This window comes from Sardina pilchardus, chromosome 3 (genome assembly GCF_963854185.1).
Source record: "Sardina pilchardus chromosome 3, fSarPil1.1, whole genome shotgun sequence".
Classification (NCBI taxonomy): domain Eukaryota; kingdom Metazoa; phylum Chordata; class Actinopteri; order Clupeiformes; family Clupeidae; genus Sardina; species Sardina pilchardus.
In genome coordinates, this window is record NC_084996.1 from 4039825 (window position 1) to 4055190 (window position 15366).

General features: G+C 44.1%; 2 protein-coding genes across 2 annotated transcripts in view; one reads left to right on the top strand and one right to left on the bottom strand.

Moving 5' to 3' along the window:
• abca3b (ATP-binding cassette, sub-family A (ABC1), member 3b) overlaps positions 1-3748 on the top strand; it is a gene marked incomplete in the record, with an annotated part of 38194 nt that extends 34446 nt beyond the window's left edge. The window contains 5 exon segments of the mRNA XM_062531373.1: positions 645-832; positions 1084-1254; positions 1600-1796; positions 2340-2413; positions 2693-3748. Of these exon segments, the coding sequence (XP_062387357.1) occupies positions 645-832; positions 1084-1254; positions 1600-1796; positions 2340-2413; positions 2693-2824 (762 nt within the window).
• A 1313-nt stretch (positions 3749-5061) lies between these two features.
• On the bottom strand, positions 5062-15135 carry actr5 (actin related protein 5). The gene is made up of 9 exons (XM_062531391.1): positions 14763-15135; positions 14408-14646; positions 13910-14079; positions 8082-8302; positions 7808-7972; positions 7420-7527; positions 6351-6490; positions 5997-6129; positions 5062-5624 (listed from the first exon to the last, which is right to left on the bottom strand). Exons 1-9 carry the CDS (start codon positions 15120-15122, stop codon positions 5256-5258), a joined length of 1905 nt encoding a protein of 634 aa, XP_062387375.1. The 5' UTR covers positions 15123-15135; the 3' UTR covers positions 5062-5255.
• Positions 15136-15366: the final 231 nt, after the last annotated feature.

Here is a 15366-nt window from a genome sequence, read left to right on the forward strand (position 1 = left end):
CCTTGGCCATTAACACCTGGTCCTAACCGGATCCAAGCGAGCGACTGTCAATGTTGTCTGTCTACACTGAATCTGTTAAATATGCCGTTGTGTTGTGTCACGGGCTTCCATATTTCTCATTCAAAATAGCAGAGCAATGCGAGTGACAAACAGAAAATAGAAACAGGGCGTCCGACAAAAGTTCTCTCAAAAACGTCGCGTTGCTGGCGTCGCTTCAGTCAGGACTTTCCAATCGAAAACAATGTAATTAAGCGGATTCTTCTTTTTTTTTTTTTGACCAAATGTTTATTGGGTTTCTCCGACACACACACACACACACACACACACACACACACCCCTCCCACCCCTCCCACCCTCTAACCTCCCTGTTTGCGACTGGTCTTTCCTCCCCTCACCCTCTCCCTCTCCCTCATTGATGCAAATGTAGGAAAATGCAACAATAAGTGTAATATGAGTATCAAGTTATGCTAGACACTTGACTCTAGAATTTGAAACGGATTCTATCGCTAATGCTCGCCCGCATCGTGTCCGGTTATGACAAGCCGTATGTAATACCGTATGAACGCTGCGGCTTGCACCACATGCCACTATTTTTAATCTCATCTGTGCTTCACATTTGTGTTTGTGTGTGCGCTTTGGTACAGGTTCAGCAGCGAATTGGATACTGCCCTCAGTTCGATGCCGTGCTGGATCACATGACCGGCCGTGAAACCCTGAGCATGTACGCGAGGCTGAGGGGAGTGCCAGAGAAGTACGCCTCGGCCTGCGTAGAGAACGTGCTCCGCTCCCTTCTGCTGGAGCCCCACGCTGACAAGCTGGTCCGCAGCTACAGGTAATGGAACATTCCAGAAGCAGGGAGAAAGCAGGGGGGGGAGATGGCGGGGGATTATGGAATGATCAGAATGTCCTTGCCCCTCAGGCGTTCCCAAATGGAAGAGTAATGTTGAATGAAGGAATCAAGTGGATGAGGGGAAAAAAGCTGTAAGACTAACTGTGTGTGTGTGTGTGTGTGTGTGTGTGTGTGTGTGTCTGTGTCTGTGTCTGTGTCTGTGTCTGTGTCTGTGTCTGTGTGTGTGTGTGTAGTGGGGGCAACAAGCGGAAACTGAGTGCTGGGATGGCTCTGATTGGTGGCCCACCAGTCATCTTTCTGGACGAGCCATCAACGGGCATGGATCCTGTTGCCAGGCGACTGTTGTGGGATGCTGTCACCCGTACTCGCGAGTCTGGCAAAGCTGTCATCATCACTTCACACAGGTCAGACACACACCACGCAGTTGTGAACAACAAATACATATGCACACGCGGCATATCTAACAGATTAACAGATTATACAGAATGAATGGACATACAAGACATAGTGGAATGGCAACAGAAAACATTATAAAACAAATGTACTATGGACACATCCATTGACACATAAACAGCAAAAGGTGCTCAGCCTCAGTCACCACAGCCATTAGTGTATAAAGTGGGATGAGAGGTTTCAGTGATCATCCTGTTTAGTTGACCACTCTCTCTCTCTCTCTCTCTCTCTCTCTCTCTCTCTCTCTCTCTGTCTCTCTCTCTCTCCCTCCCCCTCTCTTGCCCTCCTCCCCACAGCATGGAGGAGTGTGAGGCACTGTGCACCCGTCTGGCCGTGATGGTGAACGGCCAGCTGAAGTGTCTGGGCAGTCCGCAGCACCTGAAGAGCAAGTTCGGCAGCGGCTACACCCTCCTGGCCAAGGTGCGGCTGGAGAGCGAGGTGGAGGAGACACAGCTGCAGCTCTTCAAAGAGTTCATCGAGTCCACATTCCCAGGTGCGAGCAGCCACCGTGTCCCACCAACTCTGACACAGTTATCCTAGCCTATAGAGAGAGATACATACATACACACACACACACACACACACACACACACACACACACACACACCCAAAGGGAAATTCAAGGGGAATATCCTTTTCTTCATGTCATAATTTCTCAGTAACCCAGTCTGACACCACTAAATCTTGATTAAAGCATAATTCACTGGAAGTGGGTTATACCAGACCATTTTAGCCATATGCTAGCTATACTGGTCTAACCCATAGACTGTATAAAATACCCACTTCCAGTGAATTGTGCTAAGCTAGGCAAATGGTGTCAGACTGGGTCATCACACACAGAGAAGGGAAGGGTATGTATTCTCTTGCCGAACTCGACTGTTAACAGCAAAAAAACCCCTTATTTTCCAAAATGTTGGTGATCACCAATGTGCACATAACCACAACCAGCGCAGAATCTCGTGGGATTGAGACTTGTTTTGGTGGACGGTCACTAATCAGCATCTCCTCTGTGTTGTTGTTGTTGTTGTTTGTACAGGGAGCCTATTGAAGGATGAACACCAGGGCATGGTGCACTACCACTTGACTGACAAAAGCTTGACATGGGCTCAGGTGAGATACTCGCTCTCATGCGTGCACATCGTCAGACACATACATAGAGCATAACAGAGAGCTCATGGCACACGTATAGCAGCAGTGTGTTGATGTGACTGAGCAGTGTGCTCATGTGCTAGTCTGTCCTACCTTAGGCGCTGCTTTCAGTTAGACATGTCATAGTTTATGAGCAAGTAGCTGAGCAATCGTTTGTATGAAATAAATAAAAGACTAAAAAAGATTTCTGTTGTTCGTGTGTGTGTGTGTGTGTGTGTGCGTGTGTGTTTTGGTCTTTAGGTCTTTGGGACCCTTGAGGCAGCCAAAGAGAAGTATGGCATCGAAGACTACTGTGTGAGTCAGATCTCTCTGGAGCAGGTGTTCCTGAGCTTCGCTCAATTCCAGCACTGTGCCGAGGGGGCTCGCAAGTGAAGGAGAGGGGTGGGCCCCTACTCAGTCTCCCCCCTCGCCACCCCCCACCCAGGCTGCGCACACCGAACGTCCGTCCGTCCGTCCGTCCGTCCATCCGTGCAGGGCTTGTGCAAGCGGACACTCTCCTCGAGGCTCCACCAGAGGACTGCTCAGGTCTCCATCACCACACTCTCCAACCAATACTGGCACAAGCCTCAACCACAGTGCAACTCCGAACGTTGTTAGTAGGCAAAATGTGGAGTGTCTGCTGTCCTTTGGTGTGTGTGTGTGTGTGCGCGCGTGCGTGTGTGTGTGTGTGTGTGTGCCAGTCATGTGATCATGGGAAGTGTACTGGGGGTGAGCTGAGTGCACACATGGGTTCGAGTCTTAGATATTGCACCTTTTTGTTTTTCTTTTTTGAAAAGACATGAAAGTACATTACTACTGGAGATGAAGTTTATTCCGCACTCCTTTAAAATGGTCTGTTGGGCAGATCAGGTATCTACAATTGATGTGTGTTTTTGTGCAGCCTTTTTGTTGCTGTGTCTGTGTTCGTTACAGCATTCGCTAAGGCTTTTGTTTTCCTCCACTGTCTGTTGCTGTGGTCTGAAGTGGCGGCATCTCACTGTAAACGCGTGGGATCGTGTGAAGTGTAAATAGTCCGATCATTCCTTTAATAACTCTTCCCTCCAGCCAGAGCCATTCAGGTCAAGTACAAATAGGCATGCTGACATGGAAACCTTCTTATGAGAGAAACGCATGGCATTAGAATGAACTGTCCGGAACAAGCCTGTACAAAAGGTTTCACCTTGAGTCTCCCAGGCCTTCGGAGAGACGTTGTATTGGGACACATCCTGGGAACAAAAGTACTTGGAGGCCTCAGAATGTCTTTTTTTATGGTATCTGTGCTGCTTACATGCCGTCCATTTTGCACTAACATGCGTTACACATGAATATGCATCACAGAAGAAGTGTAGGTAGTTAATGTACTCAGCCTAGGTGGATAGGCTGTCCTATGAGTGTGTGCGAGTGTAAGCTTGCCTATGTATGTGTGTGTAGGTGTGGACCGTAGGCTTTTGTGTTTGAAAAAGCATTCCTTGCATTCTCTTAATCTATGGTGAAACCATGATTGTGCCGCTCTACTCAGTCAGTGAAGTTGCTCTTGTTGCATCGTCGTGAGACCCAGATGTGCCTTATTCAGAAGGCAGTGCACTCACCCCTGCAGATGTCCTGTACGATGGTCCTAGTGAGTGTTTCTCACACATTTACAGTGAGCGGACATCTCTACTGTATGATGATGTTCTGGGTCCCCATAGTTTTAAGGAGCATAATACTAAAATGTCTAATTAAAGGTCAGTAATAGCCGTCTCAATAACTTGATTGTGAGAATGTGAATCGTACCTATGACCAAAGGTCCACTAAACTCCGATATTTCCTTCAGCTTCAGAGAGCGGGACTTCACACCTGAATGTAATCGAAGCTAGTCGAAGGCTCCGAGGAGGACTCGTTTAGATACTCGTTATTTTTTGTAATGCAAAAAAAAAAAAGGCAAAAATGTACCCGTAGTGTATAGTAAATACACTGATTGGAGAAGGCATGCTTACATCATGACTTTATGTTGCCCTAACCCCTCACTCATCTGTAAAGTGCAAATATACTTATTTAATGACCAAGATAAGAGAGACCTGTGTCCGCTCAGTGTTGCCTATATCGGCTGGTGAGTTTTGCCATCGCGGCATTGTGGCGTCATTTGATGGGTTTGTGAGGGGACAGCACCTTGACCTATTTCCTTCGTCTTTTTATATTTGCACAGCACATTAACATTTTGTTTTCCTTTTGGAAATTCAATATTGCATTTGTAAACATAATAATGTTGAGACTGATTACTACTGTATCATATTTAAAGAAGGGAATCCATGTTGTAATCTTCTGTACTGTATCACTGAATGAACCGTGTCAAATATACATGTATTGCCGTAATTTTTTATTAAATATGCTTCATGAGAAAATGTAGCAACATGTGATCTCTTAGCTCTAAAACAAGCTAGAATACAATGGTTGCCTCACTGAAATAATTTGCATGTGTCCAGATTTTCCTGATCTAATTATACTGTATTTCTAAATTTCCTTCCACATTAATCCCTACTTTGTTATTTAAGTGGTAGGTAAATTGGACATTGTATACAACAAATTGTAGAAAACAAACAACAATTGTTCTGCATAAACCCATTACAGATTACAAATGGTTTACAAATTCATTAAAACACACAAACTGCTAAAACCAAAGTCTATCGGAAGTCTGGTAAATACACTGTGGTGTACACATGCTCGGCCTATGAAGAGTTCATTTTCTGGTGTTTTGACTCCTACATGATGCAGTTAGGCAGAAACATTTCTTTCATTCAGTCCAAAACAATAGGAATGATTGGGGAGGCGGGAGCATGTGCTGAATCTATGTTGAGATAAGTGGGTCTGTGTCACTATGTATGTTAGAAGATGCCTCTCTGGTGTCTGAAAGGGAGGCATCAGCACCAGATTCTGGGGTGGTCTCCATGGCAACAGCACCAGGCCCAGTTGCCTGTCCCGACTCCGTGGGCAGAGTGAGCTCAGAGGCGGGAGCGGCCTCGTTCGCTCGTTGCGTAGGCCGACTGATGGCCATGGGGATGAAGACGTTTGAGGCACCGTGCTCGCTCAGGTACTCCCCTCCTTTTTCCTCGTAGTCCTGCTTGCTCAGCCAGCCCTGTTCTCCAGGGGGGTTCTGCAAAGCCCACTCGCGAGCTCCGTACCAAGCATCCAGCGCTGGCCGCGATGCTAGCCTCACCTGCAAGGGAGAGGGAGAGAGTTAGAGCATGGATGCGTGAAGGACCAAGCCCTGTCATGGAGCTTTGGGTTGGGAATGTAAAGAATGGTCAAGAACAAGTCTGTGGTACTGTTGTGTTGGGTTACCTGATTCAGCTTAAGTGCTCAATGGTTATAACAATCATGTGTTTAATCACAGGTTTAAAAAAAAAAAAGCAAGATGTCTAACATTACAGAGGCCACCTGAAGCAAATAATGCTGTGGTTGGGTGAGAATATTCAAACAAAGTGTTTATTTTGTGGGACATTTTACAGCTTTTACTTAAATATCCAAACACATAGGTTCACTTAACTGTATGCACATGGTCAGAAAGAAGTCTAGCACTCAGTTTTACCTTAAAGTATGACTGGAATGGTCTTATGGCCAGTAGTCCACTCTCCACACGATCCCGCAACCCAGGGTACATCAGATTCCCTCCTGTGAGAAGGACATTCTCCACCAGTGCCCCCTGCTGCTCAAGGGTGTACCTGCACCAACACAAAATCCTCTCTTGGGTATTGGAACAAAGGTGTGGCTCTCAAGGTGTGGTTCTCAAGGTGTGGTTTACATGTTTACACAGTTTACACTTCAAAACTGTCTTCATCTGGGGAAAAAACTAGTTTCATGTAAACTAAAGGGAACTGGTTAGCATTGTCTCTAAGTAATTTCCTGCAAATCTTGTCCTTCAGGTGTTGATGTAAACGCTCACCTGTCCAGCACAAACTGCACGGTCTCCATGAGACCCATCTGATCTTCTCCGATCATTGACGGCTGGAAAATTACCTCTGGAGCACGCAGTCGCTCTGTGCCCACAAACAGCTGGTGGTACTCTGCTAACTTCAATGCAGGCTGAGAGAGAGAGAGAGACAGAGGATGTGGAGAGGATAAAATAAGAGATGGAGGGGGGGAGAGAGACAGAAAGGGAAACTTAGTATACAGAAAGTATTGTATAGAGGCATGATCATGGAAGTCATAGTGCCACCTTCTCCATTATGTATGGTCCAAAAAGATAATAATAATAATAATACATTTAATTTTTTAAAGCGCCTTTCAAGACACCCAAGGTCGCCTGATGAATAAGTTAGTGATTTGTTTTTAAGCGACTCCACCTTGTGGAAGCATCATGTAAACTGGACTCATTTGCTTCAATGGCCTTAAAAATGGTGGCCCATGAGCATCCATTTCCGGTCACATTTTGACAAACAAGCCAGTTAGCTGCCACATTACTGATAGCAACAAATTAGATCAGCCATGTATTCTGGTTTTCACCATACTAAGCCCAATCTTTTAAGATTCCCCGGAAGTTCAGGCAGGGTTTACCCAGCCTATTAGCCATGCTGATTGATCGATTCTTCCAGTTTTGGAAACTGACAGCTCATGGGAACATCCACTGCTCCACAAAGGCAAACTATGTTGATTAATGAGCGCATGTTTTAACCTTTGTTGTGGTGTCCATGTTTTTCACACATTCCGACGGCAAAGCACATGAGCACTGGTAATCACGAAATAATCACGAGAGCGGTCCCTAATATTCCCAGATGTCCTGAACGCACCATGTGAAAACATGCCTGGAAGTGAGCACCTGTGGAACATCATTTTTTACAGATGGTGGCGCCCAATTTCGATGCCAACTACCTGAAGCTAAACCCCAAATCCTGATCCCCTGCTCTACCTCAAGCATACGGGATGGACAATCTCACATTTACGTCTTGAGCTGTTGGAGCTGTTGTGATTTGCAGGTGTTGTGTTGTATTATATTGTATGGGTGTGTAACCCACCTGGGAAACATTAACCGATTTTTCCACTTCTGTGTTCTCATCACCAAAATCAGGATCAGTGTCAGCTGTGCCGTCCCCTTCTTCCATCGACTGATCAAGATCCAATGCCTGACAACAATGACAAACAGAGGTACACTCACACACCACACACATGTGTTGGGAATATCCAATTAATATGAGTCTTCTGTTGTAAAACAAATTCATATGGGGCTCTGTGCAGTCCAAAGATCTTAGTTGGTTTAATCTATCAGAAACTTGTTTCATCAATTAAATTATTTTTTAAAAAAAGGATGACTTGGATGCATGTCCATCCAAATACCCCCCAATTAGTTTCTTTTTTTTAAAGAAATATTTATTTATTTCCTCCCTTCCAATAGCACACACGCACCTCTGCCCTGCTGTCCAGCCCCTCCTGCAGGAGATTGCGCTGGCGACTGAGCTCCAGGTTCATGCCGATCTTGTGGATGTAGGACTGGAGCTCCTCAGCGGAGTCCATGTTCAGCTCAACCAGCCGCCGCTGGTACTGATCCACCAGCCCATCCTCCAGCAGCTCCTACGAGTCCAAAGACGTATGAAAGAAATTGGGCATAAATTCCCATGTGTATGGCATGATGATAAAAACGTGTCTGTGCGTATGAATGAATGAATGAACGTCTCGTCACCTGCACTGCCAATAGGGAGTCGAGACGCTCCTGATCCTGCTGGATTTTCTCCTCTCTGCGTCGGGCGTTGATCTCCTGCAGTCGCCGCAGCTGATTGGCTCTCCGTTCCTGGCGCTCCTCGGACCCCACGCCGGCAGCGCCCGCCAGCTTGGCTGAAAACGGCAGCTGGATGCGATGCACCTCCTGCTCATAGAACTCTGGGCTGCGCCACTTCTCAAGCTCTAAATAACAGCACACAAACGCATCGCTCATCGTTTGTTTATTGTTTATTGTTTATTCATGCTAAAAATACAAAACAATACAAGAGCACAATACAACACAATGCAAACATCCAACAACAAGACAACAAGAAGCATGAAACGGTTTTCCCTAAGAAGCAAGAAATGCTTATAACGGGAACCCATAGGCACCCCCCCCCCCCTCCCCACACACACACACACACACACACACACACACACACACACACACACACACACACACACACTCACACATACTGTACACACACACTGTACAGACACACAAACACCGATACCCTCACACACCACCAATGAGAATCAAGTGTAGGAAGATAACAGCCTCTGCTTAACATTTTTTTTGAAAGCCAAGAAGGACTGGGACATTTTTATAAAGCCTTCAAGCTTGTTCCATATCTGTGGTCCCCTGGAAACAATGCTAAGGCTAGTGCTCTTCAGTCTTCTTACTTTACCAGTTATCATATGTTTATTCCTGGTGTGGTATGTGTGCAGTGGACGAGAGATTGGTATAAGCTCACATAGGCGGGGGTTCATGTTATGTACTACCTGATACATAGCACAGGCGTTGTGATAGATATTGATTTCAGGGATCTTGAGGAGACCATATGAGTAGAACAGTGAAGCTGTAGGAGCATTGTAGTTTGACCAGGATATTGCACGTATAATTTTTTTCTGAAGAGACTGTAACTTTAAAAGATGACTAGGAAATGTATTGCACCAGATGAAATTGCAGTAGGTGATGTGGGGCTCAAACAGGGATTTATAAAGTGTAAGGAGCGCTGAGAGTGGGAGAAAATGTCTTGCTTTGAAAAATAGTCCAACATATTTAGAAAGTTTATTCAATAGTTGGTCAATGTGTCTTTTGAAAGTAATAAATTCATCAATTTCTACACCCAAAAATGTAGTTGATTTTACTCTTTCAATGGGTTGACCATTGATAGAGAGACAGAGATTTTCCACATTATTTGTATTTTTTGTGGAACGAAATACAATATAGTTTGTTTTATTGATATTTAATGATAATTTATTACACTTAAACCAAGTGTCCACTTTCAACAACTCCTTGTTTGCAGTTTCCTGCAACATAGGAAGATTTTTGTGAGACAGGATTAAGTTGGTATCATCTGCAAATAACACTTTATAAAATGCATCAGAAGCATAGACTAAGTCATTGATATAAAGAATGAACATAAGAGGCCCGAGAATGGAACCCTGGGGGACCCCAAGACTAACAGTTTTCTGTACTGATGTATGGTCATTTATAAGTACAAACTGCTCTCTATTCTGGAGGTAGCTTTTGAACCATCTCCATGCTGTGCCTCTGATCCCATAGTGCTGCAGCTTACTAAGTAAGATATTGAAATCAATGGTATCGAATGCTTTGGATAGATCCAAAAATATCCCAATAGCCTGTTTGTTGTTATCAATGGCATGATAGATGTTTTCTAAGAGATCAAGAAGCGCCATGCAGGTTGTGCTTTGTTTCTTAAAGCCATACTGAGAGGGGACAAGTATGTTATATTTCTCTAAGTAGCCACTCAACCTCTTGTGCACTACCTTTTCAAATACCTTAGATAGTGTAGGCAGGATTGATATGGGTCTATAGTTGTTAATGTTATTTTTGTCTCCTGATTTATAAATTGGAATGATTCTTGCTGTTTTTGCAAGCTTCGGTACACTCCCATTTGACAGGGAAAGGTTCACACAGTAAGTGAGTGGCTCTATGATTGTATTCATTATAGCCTTAAGGATCATACTACTAATTCCATCAGCTCCAGCTGTTTTTGAGCTTTTCATGTTCCCAATGATCGTACGAATTTCGTTATGATCTGTTGGGCGCATAAAGAATGAGTTGGAATACTCCCCATATAGATAATGAGTAAAGGACGCTCCCTGGGGTGGAAAAATGTTGCTAGCTAGCTTCTCTCCGATGGAGGCAAAATGGTTAATGAACTGGTTTGCAAGTTCAATAGCATCTTGACCAGATGAGCTACCAATATCAGGGAGAACTGTATCTTTCTTGTCCCTACCGAGGGCTCTATTAAGGACCTGCCATGTTTTCTTAGAGTCACCCAGTGATTGTTTGAGGCAGTCAGTGTAATGATCTCTTTTACTTTTTCGGAGGATATGTGTGAGTTTGTTCCTGAATTTGGTGTAGTTATCCTTGTTTGTATCATTAGGGTTTTTTATGTAGCATTTGTAGAGTTTATTTTTGTGATTAATAGATTTTAGGATATCCTGTGTCAGCCATGGCTTATGGACTTTGATACTGCTTACAACCCTCTTTTCAGGGATGGTACAGTGCATAGAATCAGAAATGATATCAACAAGGGAGTTGTATGCAGAATCGGGGTCACTGGAATGATAAATAGTGTCCCAATTTTTATTTTGTAGGTGTTGACACAATTGGTTTAATGTTCTTTCATTTATGATTTTAACTTTTATTTTCTGGTTAGGAGTCGAATGTTTGGTCATTAAATCAACGGATAGCAGTACAGGAAAATGGTCGGCAATGTCCGAAATGATTACACCAGATGTTAAGCTCCTATTAGGAATGTTGGTTATAATGTTATCAATGATAGTCTTCGTATATTGAGTGACTCTAGTAAAGATGTTAATCGTAGGATAAAAGGCAAATGAGTGTAGGGTGTTAATGAAATCATTTTTTATCGTATCATTTTTTGCTATATCTATATTATAGTCTCCAAGTATGATGCACTCCATTTTGTTGCTATTTAAATGAAATAGGAGTTCTTCCAGTTTCAGCCTGAATAAGTTAAAATCTGAATCAGGGGGACGGTAGACCACTCCAATTGTATATTTTTTGGTACAACTAATTTTGATCTCAATGAATAATGAGTCTGAAAGACTGTCATCGATAATCAAATCCTCACACACTCTAACATTGAGCTTGGACCTCACGTATAAACAGACACCACCTCCAATTTTATCTGATCTATTTTTGTTGATTAATCTGTATCCCTCAATATCTAAAGAGTCTATGTGTGATCTCTCATTCAGCCAAGTCTCACTACAGGCCACCACATCAAATCCACAGTCGGTAGTAGTCAGAAGGGAAACCAAGTCATCATGATGTTTATGCAAACTTCTAGTGTTAACATGGAGAAGAGAGAAATTATTTTTAATAAGAATATGTTTCACCTGGTCAGGAGAGTAGCTTGAGCAATCTAATCTCTCCACATAGTCAACACAAGGCTGGCTATGATCATTATTGTTCAACTGTTCAAATCCCATAGACTCACACACAAAGCACTGTACATTAGGGCTATGCAAGGTAGGGGTGACGGGTCAAGAGGAGGGACCATATGATCTTCTGCTGGGGATAGTGACCAGAAGGTAAAAGAGGCATTATAGAAGTCTAAGGCATGCACTAATGATGCAAGTTCCACAGTTAAGTTAACAGTTATGGGCAAATTCCATTCATAGTAGTAATGTAAGCAGTATGAGAGTCTTGGGCATTCAATGTCCATGAGTTTACTTCTCAAGCTTGCAATGACTTGTGCAGAGACTATGCCCACACAAATAAGCACAGCGCCATAGCACCTGCTCATCCCCCCACACTCAGACAATACATGCAAACACATGAAAGAGTAGTAGACAAGCACATTACATAAGGTCATGAAAAAATCCAAATTCCTTCCAATAACTCTAAAGTGGTAACTTCAGGAGTTTTCAAAACTGTCCGCAGAAATCATAGTGTTTTCTGGTACTTCTAATGCTGGATTGCTTGAGCTGTCGGACTATTTTCTCCTAGTGGGCTGTTCATCATCTCTGGTGTTGCACCCGCTTCAGTTGGGACCCAGAAGCCTTGTTGTTGACATGTCAGCTGTTGAGTAGGCTCCTGGTCCTTAGCATCCACTGTGTCAGCAATGACTGTGTCAGCCCTCTTCTTGGCTGGTGACTTTATGCTTGATTCAGAACTTAGTGATCTAGTATCTCTTGGTCTCTTTGCCTGTAAGGCTTTTTCTGATAGGAAGTAGGATCGAAATGATGATATATCAACTTTCGCTGAACTTCCAAAAGAGTTAGATCGTTGTCTGTTTGTCTTAGTGTCCCATTTGGTATTTGTGTCCCGTCTTCCCTCATTTATTCTAATAGGTTCCATGGGTTGTTTTTTCTTTTTTCTCTGGTTGTTTTTCTTCTTGGTCGGGGTTGGAGCCTCAGGAGGTTCAGGAGAGGACTCATTTCCGTTTTCCTCCAGGGTTTGGGAGAAGACCTCCTTTACCATCTCAGGCTCTTCTTCATCAGACGCGGTTCGCTCTGGCACATAATCAGGGTTTAAGGATTCTTTTCCCACATACAAGCTGAAGGTGTCCTCTATAACCCTAATTGACTCTTGGGTGGCAGGACTGTAATTAGGTTCATTTGTTCTATCATGGGTCTTTTCGTGCTGTTGGATGTTAGCCTGTCCATAGTAGAAGATCTTTGCCCAGTGTGAGCCCATTTTCACAGACCGGGAGATGTGTTTGGGGGGCATGGCTTCTATATAAACCATCCGGTCTCCGTTAGAGCAGTTAGTCAGCTGGTTGTTGTAGCGGATCATGCGTCTCATGACCTTGCTGACAGTCTTGCACCCTCTCTGACTCAGGAACTCAAGCACAACACTGTCATCAGCAGTTTCAGGTAGCTCTTTGATGGTGATCTGAACTGCATTTAGATCGGCCATACGTGATTTCAGGCTGAAGGGATTGTCCTCTTTGAGGTGAATATGCTTGCCACGAACAGAGATTCCTCTCATAAGGAGTTTAGCTCTTGCATCCCTATCATGCAGGTAAATTCGCCAGAGTGCACCAACTCTTTGGATTGACCTGAGGTGATAAGGGTAAACCTCCTGTATGAGGCAATGAAAGATCTCGCCTTCTCGCACAGGATTCTTGATAGACTCATCCTTAGATAGGATTTCCCTTTCCATAATGAAGATGGGCAGGACTACTTCCTTTGGTAAATTGCGCCCAGCCACCACATTCCAGGGCTCCTTTTCTTGGACTGGATGTAACTCAGCCATTTTTACAGACTTATGCAGATTAGTCGACAGTGTTGAAAAGAGAATGTATCTTACTGATGAACTAGGAAGGTTGTTGTTATGGGCATGTTATCTGCAGACAGGCCAGAAACAGATAAGCCTGTGGCCCGAAAGCTTCCACTTAGACAGTTGCCTCTAAACTTGTAGATGGAATTGACGAGGTTCACCATATGCAGGGAAAGAACCAAACACTGACAAATAAAGTCAAAAATTGGCAATACTTAGAAAGAGATGAGATGATTGGAAAGATCTGAATTGGATTCATGAAGCCAGTGTCACAGGGAGCACATGGTGGCGGCCATCTTGGGTTCAGAGTCATCACTTCCAGATGAGGACGGAGTGCATTGGGTAGGAGGCGGCAAGCTTCATTTACAAAAAGACTAATCTTCAGTGAAGCCATGTTGCCTTCACGATGCATCCTGAATTGAAATGTAGTTCAAAGTGACCAACCTGACAATTGGACTCTTGTGTGTAATCAGTTGTTGTTACCCACACAGAGCACAGCATACCGCAGAGAGCATACCGCTTACCTTGTTGGTAGTCTGAAGCGACGTAGCTGTGCTGATGCAGAAGCTCCTCCATTCGACTGAGAGTGAGGGCAGGCTGCTGACCCGGATACTTCAGCTGCAACAGGCGCTGGAGGTAACTGGCAGCCTGGCTTCCTCCCACATTCACCCGCTTGGAATTGACTGCATCCAGTCTAACACGCGCAAAAATGAAGTGGAATGAAGTGGTCAGTGACACATAGGCCTATACAAGTATAGAACTATAGAGAAAATATAACACAAAGTGAGAAAGAGACTGTCAAATCCATAGTAGTAGCCTAGTAGTCAACAGAGGTGGAAAAGTCCAGCTTAAGAAAGTAAAAATCCTACCACATATCTGTGCCAAACATTCAACCAGCTGATTATTTTAGCACAACTCTTCAGCCAGGGAGAGCAGCTAATTGGTGAGATCAGTAGGTAGAACCAATGCATGTTTGGACTTTCAGAGCTGGACTTTTCCACCTCTGGCAGTCAAACACCTACCTGCCATTGATGACTGGAAGAACGTGAGAACAGTAATAACCAGAGGAGATGACGAGTCCTGTGTGCGAGGTATCCACACTGCGTTGCCTATTGTTCAAGTAGAAGCTAAACAAGCTGTCAATGCCATAGCTGACTTGTGGAACACCATAGCACTCGAAGAGAAGTTCTGACATCATCTGTCGGCAGTGCAGCGGGTTGCAGGGAGCCTCAGTCAGAACCACGGGGTGCTCCACACAGCCCTTGGTAGAAATATAAACAATTCTGCTTTCAGCAAGAAGCCTACACTTTGGAAACAATAGGGAAAGCAGGCGACTGTCTAAGCAGCCTTTACGGCGGAAGTATTAACTTCACTTACCTCTGTGGCGATACCTAGATGCATAAACACATAGTCGAACATCAGCTCTTGGATTTCAAAATTGACGACAGCATTGCGATCAAATTGACTTTTTAGAAGCCATCGGAGCGGTTCCAGATTTGGGATATCATTGCCAATCTGAGTCTCACTCCTCGCAGCCCCTCGGCTTCGGGCCGCCACGGATTTGAATTGAAGTCTTGGAGACAAAAGTTCGTCGCACGCCCATCCTGCCCGGGTTTGAAATGAACCATTATCTATAATTATTGGAACAGGTGATGGCTGCAAGCATTCTACGTTTACTTCATATATTGGATCCGGTGTGGATTTGTAATCCTGAAAGGTGAATATGTTGGTTGACATGCTCGATTTTGGTATCATATGAAATGAGTGTTACAACAAAATACCACCGTGTGGAACTTCACCTTACTGTAGATAGAAGGTTCCGATTGGTTCCCATGAGATGCGTTGTGAAAAAGTAACCAATATCAAAGTAATCAAACACGGTATGGATATTAAGCCCTGTCTGTTGTTCAGATCTAGAACAGGCGTCTACTTTTTCAATGGACAAGTAGATAAATACATTGGGGGTGAAGATGTGATTCTT

What these genes read in the sequence shown, in the direction of transcription:
- actr5 (XM_062531391.1), bottom strand. Translation starts at nt 15,122, where the DNA reads ATGTCAACCAACATATTCACCTTTCAGGATTACAAATCCACACCGGAT. An exon ending in GGCTGGACAGCAGGGCAGAG is followed by an intron (nt 7,528 to 7,807) that starts GTGCGTGTGTGC and finishes CATTGTTGTCAG; the next exon opens with GCATTGGATCTTGATCAGTC. An exon ending in GTGCAGTTTGTGCTGGACAG is followed by an intron (nt 6,130 to 6,350) that starts GTGAGCGTTTAC and finishes GTGTTGGTGCAG; the next exon opens with GTACACCCTTGAGCAGCAGG.